The 18,239-nt window shown below is 40.5% G+C and overlaps 1 protein-coding gene across 2 annotated transcripts in view; it reads left to right on the top strand.

The window, feature by feature from the left end:
* Positions 1-18,239, top strand: part of LOC143379012 (neural-cadherin) — a 352,951-nt gene that overhangs the window by 47,331 nt on the left and 287,381 nt on the right. For both annotated transcript variants that reach the window (XM_076831259.1, XM_076831260.1), the window contains exons 2-4: positions 13,527-14,893; positions 16,910-16,918; positions 17,723-17,914. In XM_076831259.1, the coding sequence (XP_076687374.1) occupies positions 13,597-14,893; positions 16,910-16,918; positions 17,723-17,914 (1,498 nt within the window). In that variant the 5' untranslated portion in view covers positions 13,527-13,596. The remainder of the gene's footprint in view (positions 1-13,526; positions 14,894-16,909; positions 16,919-17,722; positions 17,915-18,239) is intronic.

The raw sequence follows: 18,239 nt of genomic DNA on the forward strand, positions 1-18,239 counted from the left end.
CAGGGACTGTCTCGCTGAATTCTGCGCGTTTAAATACCGTCGAACGTTCCGCGATGCCTGTGTACACTGTGCATCCGTGAACGTCAGTTGCAATAGTTTTCGCAACGTGGCCATCGTTGTATAACCCGCGTTCAATCTGAAAATTGATATTGACGCTAACGAACGACCTGTCGATTCCTGCTGCATGAGCAGCCGCACCCTCCGAAGCCCAGTCTCGCCACCCCCACCCCCCCTTCCTCCGCCGCCCCAGCCCCCTGCGCCACCGTAATTTGCCAGCAGCTCATTCTATGTATCCTTCGAATTCACTGATGACCCTTTTTCGATATCGCCGTTCGACGACTCTCGGCGATTTAATTGGCGGATCGTATCGTTGCAGCGATTCCCTCAGGTGTTATGACGGGTCTGTTTTAATTTAATGCCAGTTTTTATCGGGACGACGGTATCGATTAGTATGGCGAGACTCGTGGAGCCATTTTGAGAAGCAAAATGCTGGGGGTGATTTAAAAATATTGTATTCGCGTTTCAGGCCCCTACAGGTGTCCCAGGTATCCTGGGGTATCGATGTTTCGAGTTCGTTGCACCTGGCAGATACTGTATTACTACGGTCGTTGTTGTTGTAAGTTGTTAATGAAACTTTGTAACAAGGGGAACTTCCCTTTAATGCGAATTCCGTCTGTTGAGGGGAGGAGCCATGTTAAAGGGCTATTGGAATTATGTATTAGGTACATATTCAGGGGCGGATTCAGAGGGGGGCGATAGGGGCGGTCGTCCCCCTCCCCCAAATAAAAATAATAAAATAGAAAAATATTGTGACATTGTGTATTATTCTGTAAAAATAATTAATGTAAATTAATTAGGCTATAGTATCAGATAGAGATATTCAAATATATATTACAAGCAAATTCTAAATCATGTAGAAGAAGATTAAAAAATGTACTTATGTAGTTTTATATATTTCGCCCCCTCCAAGAAAGGCGCCTGAATCCGCCTTTGTACATATTATGAGGTGAAGGGTTGAATTGTTGATGGGGAGTACTATAAGAGGTCGACGAACTTTCCGAATGTTTGGAAAGTTTTATGTGTGATAAGATTTTAAAATTGATTTGAAGTGAAGCATATTGCAGAATATTGAATATTAAAGGATATTAAAGTATTAACATTGATTCCAGAGAAAATTTAATATCTCCGGTGAATATTTAACAAATATTGGCAACTGAGTACAAAGTTTTGAGGAGCTACGTAGTTACAATCTACTTTCTTGGAATTGTAATACTTCTTTGATCGAGGAAATATCATGGGATTTAAATTTAAATTTTAAATTTTCTCTGATTTTGTTAAAAGAGATTGCGTCGGCTGGAAAACAGAGATGATAAAAGAAGAGGAGTTGTAAAAGATCACAGCTTCTGCTTAGACGGAAATTGTTATTGACATCTTTTAGTTTCTCTTTCTGCTTTAATGGAAATTGTTACTGACATCTTTTAGTTTGTGCTTCCGTTTTTACATGAAAACGAAAAAAAGAAATTATATTTTATATAAAAACTTTAGTGCACTCAGAGTGTGTGAAATATGTAAATGACGTATTTGTCATATTCCAAATGTCTTAAGGACTTGAGGATACGTACTCGTGAATTAGGAGACTGTCAAAGCGACGAAGATATAACTTGTCCCGTAGTACACTCTGAACTGTCGGAAAGTTGCAAAGCACTCTAAAATAGTACACGGGTAACTTTTTCATTTTACATTCCCAGGAAGGCAATTAACGCGCACTTTACAAACGAAGGGAGGTTGTTTACCATTTGAAAGTCCAACAGAATTTAATTTTGATCAACCAGCTAAAAATATCTGTTTTAAGTTATTTCATCTTTATTTAAGTGGTTAATTTAACAGTAGTTCTGGTTCAGCTTATACATACATTTGCATTTTCGAAAATGGCAGTTAAAGTTATAATTGAAAAAGTAGAATTAAGTAGTCAATTGAAGAAAATTCACTGGTCGAGGCTATAAACATCAAGATACCAGCATATAGCGACTGTTATGATAAGTTTATGAGTAGCGTGAATGGAGCCATCTTTTATAATCCTCCTTAAACATTACTTTAGTCAGACTGTCTTGACACAGAATGACCATTGTAATTCTTAAAGGGTCATGCTCAGTCAGGAGGCTCAAAAAAGGGTGATCTTTGGAATTTTTTTCATTCAAAAGCTATAACACATTTCTCAAAAAATCTTTTTTCCTTTTAAGTATTGCATCTAGTGCCGTGCATCGTAATTTTTTTATTCAAAAATAATGATGACCACTGCTGCTCGAAAGTCGATCATCTAAAATAAAAAATTCAAAAGAATTTACTTATTATATTATATTATCTAGTATTTGAAGGAAGGATTTTTTTATCCGATGTTTTCTTTTAATTGACGAAAATCAGGATTTATGATAAAATTTGAAACTTTTACTTTAAACATCAGCCATTTTTTCCCAAATCAATATTTCGAAAAATCCTTCGTTCAAATACTAGATAACATAATATAATAAGTAAATTCTTTGGAATTTTTTATTTTAGACGATCGACTTTAGAGCAGCAGTGGTCACCGCAGAAGCCTTTATTTTTAGAGAACCTTCGAGTGATGGACAATAACTTAGTTATTGCTAAATATTTTTAAATAAAAAAATTACGATGCACTGTACTAGATGCAATCCTTAAAATGAAAAAAGATTTTTTGAGCAATATGTTATAGCTTTTGAGTAAAAAATTTCCAAAGACCACCCTTTTTTCGGCCTCCTGACCGAGCATGACCCCTTAAGCCAGACATACCGGGCATCAAATTATCAAACTTCGTTCCTTCCGAATTATCTTGTAACAGCTCGGGACGACGGTAATTAACCATCTTATACCAGTAGCAACCGCCGTGCCAATCCAATTGTCCTTCTACCGAGTCCAAGCGCAGTCCATCGCATTAATCACCGCGAAGCAAATATTTTGTCGCTCCAATCCCGTTTGCCTGCCGGCGAATAGAGGCGCGGTATGAATCAAACCTTAATCACGTACCATCTCGTGCCTGCGGACCAAGTTTCGCGCCAGACGGTTTCGTGAAAACGACGATAATTTACCTTCCCAGCTGGTTATTAAGCCTTCTATAATTCACCGGCCGCCTCTCTCCAAACCGTCTCGAGCTATATCGCACAGACGTCGGAGGTTATTCGCATTTTTATTCTTAGAGCGACGAACCCAGGTCGCTCGGACTGTTATTCTAAATGAAACGTTGCACGAAACACAGAGGAGAGGATAACTGGGAGCGTCTGGCTTCCGACATTTAGAAAATCGTTCGAATCCAGCGCGGTGAAATCACGTGGGCGCGTGCACGAGCCGGGACCGTTGTCCCGCCGTGATAAATCTTCACCGGCTAATAGGCCTCTGTCACGGTTTAACGCGGGTTATTCGCGTTCACGTGGATCGATCGAAGAGGCTACACGCTAGGAGGTCGTATCATGGTCGTGTAGGCTTGTAAGGATTGCTTCATCGTGAGAAACGGGCCCCTATCTGTTGCCTTCCGCGATGAAGATGCTTGGAAGGCTTCGGTCGACTGATCGCGATCTCTTTCAGAGGTAGAGTACTGGATTTAGGAATGTAGCGATTGTTAGGGTAAAGTATCGACTGCCTTATTAAATTTCGTGATATTAAATTTAATTGCTCCTTACGAATGGGGTTGTTATCCCTTCGTTGGCACTCTGGGTGTGAGCCACGCATAAGCTAATTTTGACGCTTTGTACCTTTTTCAATACGTAGAATATCCTGAATATTCGTGGAATATCTCTGTTTTTCAATTACCGAAATAACCTACCTTCTATGTGCGAAATGAATAGGTTTTTTCCAAAGCCGAGTTACAAACTATTTTCTTTCCCAAAATATATCTGAAAAACAACTCTAGATTTTTAGGTTTTAATATTGAAATTTGTAAAAGTTACAATTTTGTGAAGATTTTTTTCGCCATATGGTAATCTAGAATTTTTTTTACATAAACTGTGGTCAAATTTCAATAAAATAAAGTATTGGAACACATTTTAGAAACTTTAAAATACACCCATGGTTTTTCTCATAACGATTGGATTCTGTAGATGAGAACAGCAGTCACAATGTACAATGTTCCACTGGTTTCAAGAAATCAAAAAGTCGTTTATCCTCTTGTAACCTGAAGCTTTATTTCTAAGACGTAAGTAAGCCTCCACAGTCGGCATACGTAGGAAATGTGGAGCAAGTAGTTGAGAAACGTGGGTGAGTGGACTGATGATACAAATATGTGTACAGGTTCGTATTATTTCAATAGTCACTATCCCGAAAAATATTTCATACGGCTGGTTGCTGTCATATTGAAGGGAAATTCCAATTTTTAATGACAGGGAAACTGATATCGTAATCTTTTGTTTTTACTGGCATAAGGAAGTTGCATGTCTTGGTTGCCCTCATAACTTCAGGTTATCCTGTACATAATTGATGTGCATTATTAAAACTAAGTGATATTGCAGTGAATTGAAGCTTTTCGAAATTAAAATTAAAAATAAAAATTACAATAGGTTTAAAGTTAAGTTTTCCAGAAATAATTTATTAAATCCCATCAATTTTAATTGCATCACTAATTTACATTATTATCTGTGGGTATTACTATCTAATATTTAGGCAAGCTTAGTTAACTTACCCTATTTGTTAAAACAATTTTAGTGGGGTGTTATTTAAAGACTAAATAAGCATCCAAAAACATGGAATACGATTACATGTTTCATTACCTGCATTAAACCAAATTATTCGAAATTCTATGTTGGTACTATTTTGTGTAGTAATAAAGCTATACTATTTCGAACATCCGAAAATAACAATTATTCGCACAGAATCAAGTTAATAACCTTGACTGGAATATATAAGTATTCTCCAATGCAACACGTTAATTTGCAAATTATAATTATTTAGAGAAATTTTAATTAACCAAGTAAAAAGTATCCCAGAATATTTTTTTTACGATAGCCTCTCAGTATTTAATCAGTGGAGACGTCACGTTTTATATTGCAACGCGGTATTAGCGTGCTTCTGTTCCGTCAAGTATGTGCTTCCGATAAATTCAATGTGCCTGGTGAAATAACGAATTTATAGGCACTTACTGTGCGTTCACGTTTTTCCTCTCTATCCGCTTCGGATTTAAAATGTACATATGTTGTTTCGTTAACGCAAACGCCGCGTTTTGCAAATTCCTTTTAAAAGGGTGACTAAAATGAAACGTTTTCCAGAATGGCAGCGATTTTCCCACTTATAAATGCTGAAATTGAAAACTGTGCTTGTGAAAAAAAAAATGTTTTTAAAAAGAAGCGTTGTGAATTTGATCGAGGTGACTATGTACATAATCCATATACTATATTTCCAATAGAAGAAACGTTACATCGAAAGACTATTTTTATTAAATATGGCAAAGAAATTAGCGAGTATGTGGTATTTACTAGAATAATGTAAAACGTTGTAGATATAAAAAAGAGGTAGTGTTAACGAGCTCGAAGACGATGATTTTACTTTCAATTTATAACCAGGGCTGTGAAGTCGGAGTCGGAGTTTTTGGGGCTTTTATCGGTTGACGTTGGTGTTGTCATCATCCTGGGTAGCTCTAAAAAGGTTTTAGTCGTCGCTCGTTGTTCGTTAAAAAGTTAATAACAAAAACTCTGACCGGTAGTTGGTTGTGGCTAGATTTATTTAGCGGTAACATACTCCCCATGAGTTGCTGGTTCAAATTCCCATGACCATCCATTTCTGAAACACATTTTTTTATCTTAAATCTCCCAAAAATTGCCAACCCTCCTCGCGGGGGAGTGGATTTTCCTATAATTTCCCGAGTTTTCCTTTGCATCGACTGTCGAAGTCGGTTGTGGTTAGATAAGAGTGTTTCAATGCCGGGTCTATAGTTTTTAATCTATAATTTTTTACTGCAACTATTTGTTACTATTTCTCATCAAGAAGATTCGACACCAACGTTAACTCCCGTCTTCAGATACAATACTTTTTCTCTTCTTACGTTGAATTCCGAACGCTCGGTTCACAAAGGCATATCCTACCCATTTCTGATCAAGGGCCCCCCACTTTCTGAGTAGGAAGTCGGACGTCGGTCACAAGTGCATCTCGACTCGGAAGACCGGCGCCGTGGAATGAGTTGGGCTTTTTGAAAGGGCGCCGGGTGCAGGCCGATGTATCGTTTTCCATGCTCAAGTCCCATGGGCCCCGGCTGAAGGCAGTCACTTAATACGTTCCGAGGAGGGATTAGGTGTCGTGTTTCTACGGACTTAACCGTATAAAATGCTGCCTCGACCCACGACATCTGCTCCCGCTGCAAACACTGTCCCCGGCGATTCGCAGAGGCAGATGATGGGACGCTTCGCGATCGCCTTTCGATACGTACTGTTACACTCGTGAGGGGACTGCAGGAGGTTTGGGTCATTGATTTGGCTAAAATATCGCGTGCAGTTATACAGCCCATGCTGTGTGCACACTAACGCATCAAACACAGAGGACGCAATAATCCGCGAGTAAATTAAGTTCGAAGTTTTAGCTTTTGCAAGTTGGTACTGTATGATTTATTTGTACGACTGGATGAATTAAATAATTAATTGCAGGAATAGTAAGGAATAAGTAGAGCTTTGCAGATACAGTTAATCACAAAAGTATCCCTCCACCCTATATGTAACATATTTTCTATATTAAACCGACTTCACAAAGTAAGAATTAGCAATTCTAATTCACATTAATATAAACCTTGATTACCTACTATACTTTTGTTTTGGGTACACTCAATTGAAAATTTTACACATTTATTGAGAAAAGTATTATTATCCGTCCAAGTAGCAAAGATCGGGCAAAAATATTCGCTCAAATTCAATATTTAAATCACACAAGCATAATTACTGTAAATAATAAGTAATATTCTTCTAATATGCCTGCGATTTTATTATAAGCTTTAATCTATTATGCATAGATTTAACTAATTTTCTATGAAATTCGGGCTGATCTTGTTCCATTCTTCTAGCAAAATTTCCTTCGACATTTCTTTGGTAGATGTTTACTAACAAAAAATATATTAATCAAGGTTTATAGCAATGAAAATTATAATGCGTAATCCTGAAATTAGCATTACTTAAATAAGTAAAATATGTTATGCGTACGGGGGTGCGCGAATACTTTTGCGAGTAACTGTACGTCTAGAATTGCTATATGAATTACAATTGAGTGGTGTATACATAACGTGTGCATATATCGAGGGTTTTGAAAAAGACAGAAATTCGAACTCGAATTCCTCGCAAAATTGTCAGTAGTGCGCTGTATGCGTTTGACACATTGTTATATTCGTTGTATACTAACTAACTGTATTGTGTTTTTGGGGAACGTTCGCTGCATGTAAAATTGATTTATATTACAACAGCATCGATCGTTCTTCTTTATCGTACAGATATCACGTTTATGTTTTCTAGTTGTATACTGTAAGGCAACTGGAACGGTAGATCTACACTGCGTTCCATATAAGAGTGGACCAACGCCCCTAGCGATTTGCGACCGATCTGCGCAGCTCCCACGGATCTGACACGCGCGATTGGTCGTAGCACTCTCGCGATTGGTCGTAGCACTTACCCTGCCGGTTTACTACCAATCAATAGTGTATCCCTGCGCGAAACGAGTATGTTCTAATGTGGAACGCAGTGTAAACGAGTTAGTTCTGTTTAAAAGTAGAGGACTGCAGCTGCAGTTGCTGACGCTGTTAGGTATTCGAGGTTATCATCTTCTGAGTGGAGATTTTACGGTGATTCGTTTAAGGTCTTTTAATGAAGTGACTTTTTTTTAGTACTTCTAGTAGTAACAGGGACGAAACTAGGTTGTAAGCAGGGCATGAAACGGTTCCGAAAATGACTGTTTGAAACTGTTATAAAAAGGTTCTGATTAAAACGGTTATGGAAAAAACTTTATTCCAAATAACTGATATGAAGTTCTTCGAAACTTCCAACTATTACCTGTTTCGGTTACGGTTCCTATTTCCCTCCTCATATCGATTCCATAACTGTTATTTTTTCGGTTGTATATCGGTTCCGTAACGGTTTCAGAATCAATTCTTGTATCGATTTCTCCCTAATTGATATCATTAATAATTATTGTAGCTGCAGATTACTGTATATGTGCATATTTCTTACAGAATCCTTATAGAAACAGGAGAAACTTTTAACTTCCCATTCTGAATAATACAGTGTGTGTGTGAATGCAAAAAATATGTAGCTGATTTATTTATTTCAATGCTTTATTAGAAATCAATGATATGTATTAATGTTTCTCATTTTTCTATAAGGATTTTGTAAAAAATGTGCACATATACAGTAATCTGCAGCTATAATAATTAATGATATCAATTAGGGAAAAGTCGATGCAAGAATTGACTCTGCAACCGTTTCGGAACCGACATAGAACCGAAAAAATAACGGTTATGGAACCGATATAAGGATGAAAATAAGAACCGTAACCGAAACAGATAATAATTGGAAATTTCGGTTCTGAATAATAGTTATTCCAAATAAAGGTTCTTCATAACCGTTTGGAGAACGAAATCGATATTATATCACTTGTCAAGCCCTGACAGGTACCCTAATTTGTTTGGTGTTTGATAACAGATAAATCAATTTTAAACAGATGAATTTTAATTTCTTTTCCATAAAATCTGCATCTCCTTTATTCCTAACGCAATAACGTAATATATAAATTCGACTAAAGCCATTGATATAGCTTTTCCAAAATTCTGTCCTTTCTCTACAAAGATATCTTGGCGCCCCCGGCAACTCAGCGCCCGGGGCTGAAACACCCGCTGCCCCCGCTCGCGGAGTAGTAACACGAAGAATCTATCCACAATGGAATCTCTTAAACAACTGTAAACCTAAAATCGCCCAAAAATACGTCCACCTAAAATATTCCTACAATTGCTTCAAACTAGGAATCAGCCTGATCTAGAAATTAACACAAAACACGGAAATCTCGAAATGGCCAACAGATAAGCATTCCCTCTCGAAAAGAACGTGAAAAATCGGCGCGTGCAGGTGTATTGAGAACGTTGCTCGGATTGAAAAGGAATAACAATCGTTCCGTCATTGTCGCCCTTTATCGTTCAAAAATATCAATGCTACTGGCATTCGTGCTCGCAGCTCCGAGCAGAGTGAGGTCGTTCAACAGAGAGAGACCCCGACGCAATGGACAATGTCCGCAACGTTGCACCGGAAATAAGAACCGGCGCGTACGAGTTGACCATTGTCATTTAGTAACCCCCCCGTTCCATTTGATTCTATTCACGCCCCGGGAGGACCGGACGTGAGGTCAGCCGCGGCTCGTTTAAGTTCGAAACTGCTGTGGCGAAAAAAGGCTCGCGAAAGAGGCGACTTTCTCGCGACGTCGCCTAACGACGCGTCCCATTCGGGCTCGTTTCAATTCCTAGCCGCGTTCGACACTTGACGAACGTGCACCCTTGCGGGAGCAGTTGATTAGTCGGCTGCTGCATGACTGTACGTTGCAATGTTCGAGGAAATAAGGTGAATCATGGCACGAAGGAATTGGGAACTTGGGGATGGGAATGGTGCAAGTTACTCAGCCTTCGTTTTGAGAAATTTAAGGGAGCTTATATTTCTGGAGGGGTAAGAGTTTCAGGGTAACTTAGTTTTTTAGTCTCTTTATCGCCTACCATGATTATTATCTTGTTATTTAAGGTGATTTATTATTGTTACATTCTAACAACTTTGTCGGTTTATAGAGCGACTCAAGACAAGAACAACGGTATGTCTGGTTCGTGCACAATCGCTCTTTAAGGGTGTGAAAACTAACCTCAAACTCAAATAGGCGCTCCCATGTTTTCGCGGATAACTCCTAAAGTACAAGGGATAGAAAAAATTTCAAACAAAAGTTTAACGGTAGGTACAATAAGCGCTGCACACTTGCGTGAACAAGATTATGAAGAGTTTAAAAAAAAATGCCTGAAGAAAAATAAGTTTTCTCAAAATTTTTTTAACGCATGTTTTGCAACGCTTAGTGCATTATTAAACTTTTGTTTGAAACATTTTTTTCTGCCTCTTGTACTTTAGGAGTTATCCGCGAAAACATGGGAGCGCCTATTTGAGTTTGAGGTTAGTTTTTTTCGGAACAAGAACCCGGGTGATTGGGCACAAATGAAACATACTATAAACCCACAAAGTTGCGTTCCAATTGGTGAGTAAGGGTTCGCGGTGATCCCTTGTACTTAAGTGTTTTTTTTTCTTAGAATTAGTGGAAGGAGGTATAATAATTGTGATACTATAGTTAAAGTTTTTGGCTACGAAGGGTACTTTTACATATAGTTCGGACAAGCAGTCCATTGTGATCATTTAATTAAATTATAACAAGCTCAGGGATAAATAGGGTAACGTTAAGAAATTATGTACTTATTGTATTTTGTTGCGCTGAATCTTACTGGTGTTGCTATGGTCCTAAAGATATTACAGATCAATTGAATTTGTTGTAGCCTGCGGATATTTTATTTGTAATCAGTAGCCCCTTTATTGACGTGTCAGGATTTACGAGAACTGTTCGAGTATTCAAACTCTGCAGCGTCACTTTCTCTCGAATGTCCAACTGAGCCAAGCCCTCGATAGCTTCAAGTAGATCAAATGCATTCCCGTTTTTTTCGGTTCGAATTTCAAACCCCTTGATGATTCAGACTATTGGAACAGCTCTATCCTCGCGCCATTGCGCCTTGCTTTACCCAACTGAACACGATTCATTCCCTAAAGCCGGGAATACACCTGAAAGCCGAGCTAAGCTATGCTATGTTCCTTTTATGTTTTATAGCAAAGCCAGACATAGCATAGCATAGCACAGCTTAGCTTAGCTTTTGGTGGAAGCGGTTCCATGAGGATATATTGAAGTTATTTTTTTAAAACTTAGCATTGCATGCGATAGCTAAGCTGAGCTATACTATGTTTATTATGTTTTATAGCATAGCATAGCTTAGCTCCCAGGTGGATCCCCGGCCTTAGGATCATTTCTGTGAATTTACCATGGACAACTTCCATTACAAGCAGTCCAAAAATCCCGTCTTTATCTTCGCAATAAAATGCGAACACCTTCAGAGTTGGCCTTAAAATTTCTAATTTCAAATTTGTCGATACAGGAAACGGTGGAAAAATTACATCCACTATGTGAATGAAACTTCAAAAGTACACTCAAGTGACACGTCAACAATATCCCTGAAATTCAAGCATCCATTTCTGCTAATCATTACAGGAACACATTTGGAGATTTGTCCTCCCACATGAATGTGTCTCCAAAATGCTATCACGCTTGACTGCGACTTATCTGCCCTCTCTCTTGCCAACAGACTCGAAGTAACGAAACTCAAATCCACTATTAAATGCATTCTCATCACAATGTGAAGAAAAAAAATTCCATCATCCGATTCTTCTCTACACAGCATCCCAACGACACTCGTACCGCCGCGGCGGCGTTAAATCCAACGTCACTCCGCGCAAGCTCGGCATTGTCCTCTCAAGATGACAAAGTGGGGGAGGAAAGGTAGAAAATTCCATGGAAATGAACGATTTAATACATACATCGCGTCCCGGCGCACAAAATTAAGGCTAATTGGCAACGGTTTTCCACGGCAGGAGCGCGTTAATGATGTTTCGCACAGCTTCGTCGGGTGTACATATAATTGCGCGAGGCAGTGTCTCTCGTCTCGTGGCTGAATCGCGCGTGTAAATTATTTGCGCGTTGGTCACTGGCGTGCCGACCGCAATCGGCACTCGGGCGATCGAAAGCGCATGGAAAATCGCGCCCGCTAATGCGAAAATTGCTCGTTATGCTCGCAATATGTCGGGGGGCGGCGCGGGGTGGGGGGCTGACTTGCGCGTAGGCGTACGAATGCGCGGTCTGTTTAAGGGGAGACATAAATCAGAATGAAGGGAGGGTGCAAATTGTGCCGATCGAAATAATTTATCGCCGTTTCGGGGCTGTCGCTCCTCGTTTCGGAGTTTTCACTGGATGATCGGCATGGGAACGGATCTTTTAGGGGGTTTCAACCCTACACGAACCCCATAAATCATTGAGTCTAAGGGTACAATGATTCATGCTACTTTTAATTTAACTTTTTCGGGGAAGAGGGGTTCATGAATATTCCTTTTGGATTAAGTTATATGTTTAAATGTGGGGGATCCTTTCGATGGGTACAGATATGAAGATATAAATAAGTGAAGTTGCTGGAGAACTGCCTTCTGATTGGATTAAATACTGTTGTGCCTCTCGCTATTATTCTTTTTATATAACGATGCCGGTGTATTACGCAATACAGAGTCGTTTGCCCCCTCACCGTTAATTAACACAATTTAAAGTCTCCATCTGAGTAAATAATCAACGAAATCTGGAGCGTCTGGGGTCCTCGACGAATACCTTCACTACTGATTAATTGAATTTCGGTTTCGTTTCGGTATATCCTTCGTAATTATTATCTCCCGAATCGTTCCCCCTTGGCCTGATTTTAACTTCGAAAGGGGGTCCATAAACAGGGGGAGGGTGGTTTTAACTTTAGGAGCTAAGTATCCTGAAAATATTACATGTCTGATAACCCTGTCGAACAAAATTGATCGTTTATCGCTATCACCCTCAGTTTTCGAGAAATTCGATTTTGAAAAAAAAAAATGCAAATTTTCAAATTTGAACATATTTTGTGTTCAAACAGTAATAGTTATTCGGTTGTTTGTCGCCTCAAATTATTCTATAAACCCTCCCGAATACAACGATATAAGTTATTGGTGCATTATGAACATTTTAATATGTTTAAACAACGATCACAGGGAAAAGAACACCCGAAATGAACCCATGTTTGAGGATATTTTTAATTTTATTTCCAAAACTAAGGGTCTAGGAGAAAATCTGACTACTTCACGCGACGCAGCAGACATTTTGCTTTCGGAAAGCATCAACAGAAGTGGTAAGTCACATTTCGTTTCCAATACAGAAGCGAAATAGTTTGGCGAAACGTGCGCCGTCGACAGTGGTAGTCAACGACGGCGCGCGATCCACTGCCGCTCAGCGTAATACAATGGCTTAAAAGCGCGTGACTACCACTGTCGGCGCCGCACTTTTTGCGAAACGATTTCGCTTCTATATTGAAAATAAAACCCGACTTATCACTTCTGTTGATGCTTCCCGAAGGAAAAATGTCTGGTGCATCGCGTGGAGTAGTCAGATTTTCTCCTAGACCCTTAGTTTTGGGAATAATTTGAAAATTTGCAGTTTTTTTGAAAATCAAATTTCTCAAAAACTGAGGGTTACGGCGATAAACACTTTGCGAATTCGTTTTCAGCGCACGAAAACCTATAAGAGACGGCTATTGAATGTTACAAGTCCAGATGCCTGTCGAACTGTGTAATCGATACCTGATCCAACACTTCGTCCCGTATTTAACCGAAACCAACGATATTTTCTCCTAACCTCAGTATTTCTGGTTTCAGAAGGTGCCTGCACACATGCTCTAGTGAAAGCGCCAGCCTACTGAGAGCGGAGCGGACAAGAGGCAGCACGATGTGGCGTATACTCGTCATCGTGGCCTTCCTGGTGGCCACGTCGGCGGGCGACAAGGTGGCCGTCCTGCCCCACGACGTTTACCCTGGCTACGAGGTCACCCAGTTCGACACAAAACAGCCGTCCAACTTCCACCTGATGGAGAACGGTTTCTCCCAGTTCTTCACGGTCCTTGGGAACGGCCTGGTGATGACCACGTCCGACCTGTCGCCGCTGGTCGACCGGCCTGTGAACCTGATCGTCCTCGAGGAGCTGGCCAACAGCACCGAGACGCATTTCCTTCATCTCTACGTGATTAATCGCAGGAACATGGTCACCTTCTCGCACGACCACCTCGGCGAGGGGGAGGTGCCGGAGAACTCTGCGCCAGGCACTTTGATCGACGGTTTTCCCGTTCTATGGGCCCGAGGTAGCTTCCCAGTTCATTACACCGTGCTGCCAGACGAGACCGGCGAGAGGGTGTTCGCTCTGAAGCAGGAAGACTCGGATAAGACTGGCTTCAACCTGACACTGAACAGCCAGAAGGTGGGCGTCAGGGTGGTCACCGCGAAGCCTTTGGACAGGGAGGCCAAGAAGCTCTACAATCTGGCGATACACGCTTCCGACGGCAACTTCCTCAGCAGCTCGCAGATCAACGGAGTGGTGCACGTCCTCGACGAGAACGACAACAGCCCCGTCTTCGAGAGGGACCTCTACACGTTCGACATCAGACCGACCAACTTGGACGCGATTCACAAAAACTCTGTCGCCTTGCCTGGGTGGAAACGGTTCTCCACGGTAGGCAAGGTAGTTGCCAGGGATAATGACGGCGATAAGGTCGCCTACAAGCTGCTCACGCCTAGCAGCCTGTTCGTTGTCGTGCCTCAAACTGGGGAACTCATGCTGGCTGGCGAACCAGAGATCACCACCGAGGAAGACAGCGAATGCGCTGTGATAGTCGAGGCTCACGATATACGGACCCCGAGTAGGTCCGCGGAGAAGCCAGCCAAGGTCATCGTCAGATTCCTCACGTCGGAGCCGATTGAAATGGAACTCCATCGGATACAGAAGCGCAGGGTGACGAGAGCTGTCAGGCCGACGAAGAAGGTGGACTTCACCGAGGCGGACGGCAAAATGGAGGGGACAATTGCGTTTTATCTGGAGAAGGAGAACGAGAAGGAGACGTACAAGATTAGGGACGATAACAAGTGGGTCACTGTAGGGCCTAATGGGTCTGTCATAGTCAACCAGAAATGGGATTACGAGGAATTAGGGTCGGAAAAGACCATCGATTTTTGGGTGACCATCACGAACACAGGTAAACGATAGTAATTGAAACCTTACGGACGGTCAGAGAGTATATTATTATTTTTATACTCGTTCACTCGAGGAAAGAGTTAGTTTTGTTGAGTGGAGGATTAAGTTATTATTTGCGAGTTGGGGGACGGTTTGCTAGCTTGATCAACTAAGTTAAACATTAGATAATGTTTAGTTTCATAGATTAAGTTTTTTTGATTGATTTGTTTGAAAGTTTAAACTACAGGTATTTTACAGTTTCCTTTAATTAATTTTCATTTTTTTTGTTCGTCCCTTGGCCGAAGATCGGTGTGCACGGTACCCACCGTACCTCCGGTGCCCATTTCACGGTACAATTTTAATTTTTACCCTTATCTCGACGCACCATGCCATTCGATCGTCCATCCACCTTCACGTTACTTTTCTCTATGGTTCTGTTTCCTCTTACTTGCTGGATCTTCTTCGAAAATCGAGGCGGGAATCTGTGCTTTGTGGAGAACCGTGCGCTGCACGCTGCACGATCATTATTCCAACGACCTGACACGTAGCGAAACTAGTTCTATCGTGGGTGGAAAAAGTACAGTGATGTATTTGGGAGCTCCTTCGAGTGGTGTATAAGACGACACCACTGAGGTGGAGATGAAGCATTAATGGTAACATATCTCACTTGGGTAGTAAGAAGGAATCTTAACATTATTGTGATTTGAGGATAAGAGCCACAAGAAAGGAAATAGGTACCTACTGTGATACCTATGTAAAGGGGGTGTTGCTGGTAGATATAGAGCTGAAATATAGAGGCAATATTGCACTGTCAAAATGTTGTAAGCCGCCGAATGTGCCTCTAGCCCCTAGTTACAGTGATGTACAATCCCTAAGCGCCTATTTACCTTGGTACCTAGATTCTTACCTCTCACGTGGTGAATACTGGGTCGCTTTGGACCTACGCTATCTACCAAGCAGGTAACATAATTTATTCCCTACTAATGTCTATAGCTTTTGAGTACGATGGACCCTGTAAACGCCGTGAACTTAACTGTAGAGCCATTTGCTTCCTAAGGATCGATATTCCAGCTTCGAAAAATTATACAGAAAACATTCGATTTCTTAATTATCAACAATCCAGCTCGCTAAAGTCTTCACCCTCTACTGCTTCCATAACCTCACTGTATTTTGTCCACTCACTGTACGCCATAAGGGAGGCACTGCAAGAAATACTGAAAGTTGGCTTCCGGTGGAAGCATTCTGGGCGCTGCTCGCACGTGGATACAATTTCCTTCTGGGGTGGGTGACTGTTTGAGTGTTGGTTTCGTATAGTGGGTTATACGTTAATTACAGCTTCGCTGGGAAGAATGGCCGGGGCCCGCGTTACGCATGAAGGGACCGGAAGGAATTAAATTCCATATTCCGGGGCGTTTGAACGTTATTTAGTCGCGCGTGTTGGTAGCGAAATTATTACGTCGCCACAGTTTTCCATGTAATACGTGTAATACCAATAGGGACATTCCTTTCAACGTTGCGTTGTTAAAATTCTGATCTAATGTACGGTGACTTGTTTACCCTTCGAAAATGAATATCTGGGTAGTAATCTTTTTTTTTCATTTTAGATAACACCAATAATAGTACTGTTATCGTACTTTGGAATTAATTAGATAATTAAGTCAATTCTTGGGTCCAGGTATTTGTTTGTTAGCTGGGGTTAAGTTTCGTTAGCAACTTAATGGAGGAAGAAAGCCATTGCAGTGTTAAGCAGCAAAGGATACTTCAAATATACAGTCATGCGAATTTTTTATTGTTTTCTATAATATTTTATGTTTACCACATCGTCTTATATTTCTATGTTCTGTACAGTCTTACTTTTAGTAACTTTCTGTTCTTAAATGGTTAATTCTTGTTTAGTAAAAACTTAAAGCACATCAGTTTTCACGTGCCCGGTGCATCCCCTCTTTTCTTGCTGTGCGTCCACGTTTAATTATCTGCGCTTTGGTATCACTCTTACTAATGACGAATGTTCTCTTTCCCGCAATCTCGGCTTCCACAGGATATCAATGTAAGTAGACACACCTTTCACCTTCATTTTCATCTTTTTGTACAGTCATTTGTATATACAATCGATAAGGAGACATATTATGACAGCTTCGGTAGCTGGGCAGTTTGCATAGAACAAACCAATTAGTTTCTTGCACTAGACGCTTTTTCAAATTAAAGCTTGCCACGTAGAGCGCCGTTGCTGAGTTGACAGTGTTCATCAACGATGACCGAAGAAGATGCACGTTAATAATCTGACTTTTTGTTCTGTCCGAGCATTGCCTCTTGGAACATTAACACGATAGCAAATCACTATTACGAAAGAATTTTTAGAAAATTCGGTTATCGGCAATAAAAATGATCAAAGTGTAGGTAATATGAGGAGGTAATTTCTACCAATTTCGAAAATTAATAATATAACGTTAAGCACTAATTATTATTAAAAAAGGAACATTGTTTTACCTGAATTTCACAGAACCCTGAAATTCATATAAAATCTATTCGATTGCGTATTAGCGCTCCAGATATATTCCCTAAATTTCTTTCTAGCAGGCCTTTGTTGGGTCCACTGAATCAGGGCTCTGAAAAAATTAAGCCACTGAATGATATTTCGAAATACATATACAATTCACCGACAAAGCTTCGCGCGATGACGCGGATCGTGAAATTTAATTTCTGGCGTTGAATTTAACAGGCCAAAGGTCATAGCGCGACGCGAGATAATGTCAAATGCTATTCGGTCGTCGCCTTTGAATACTGTCCAACGTTTTCTGTCGGCGCGCATACACGTTGCGAGCGCATATCAATAATCGATGGACGATTACAGACACGGACAATCAGCGTGTCATTATCAACATGAAGGACGTTAACGATGAGCCGCCGTACTTCATAAATCGGCCTCTGCCAATGGAAACGGTCGTGCAGCTGAATGCGCCACCGAATACTCACGTGTTTACCCTTCAAGCACGGGATCCTGACACCGACAGCAATATTCACTACTTCATCGTACGGGATCGGAGTACGTATAAATTGTACATTACGATCTTCTTTGTCGTTAATACTTTGGCTTGTCTCGCTGCAGTGGCGGATTTAAGGGGTCATTCTGGTTAGCGCGCCGATAAATTCAGCGATTTTCAGGAATTTATTTCGACGAAAGTAATTATAGTAATGGAATAAAACTTTTTTCTATTCATTAAACTACATTTCTACAATAAATAGAAAATATTAAAGTAATAAAACTATCGCTTTTAAAATACTTTTGAAAGCGATCTTGTTGACGTGTTTAAAATTTCTCACCTCGCCCGTGCAGACGATTTCAGCTGTTAGACTTATCTGAAACCACA

Source organism: Andrena cerasifolii, chromosome 2, assembly GCF_050908995.1.
Source record: "Andrena cerasifolii isolate SP2316 chromosome 2, iyAndCera1_principal, whole genome shotgun sequence".
Taxonomy (NCBI): Eukaryota; Metazoa; Arthropoda; class Insecta; order Hymenoptera; family Andrenidae; genus Andrena; species Andrena cerasifolii.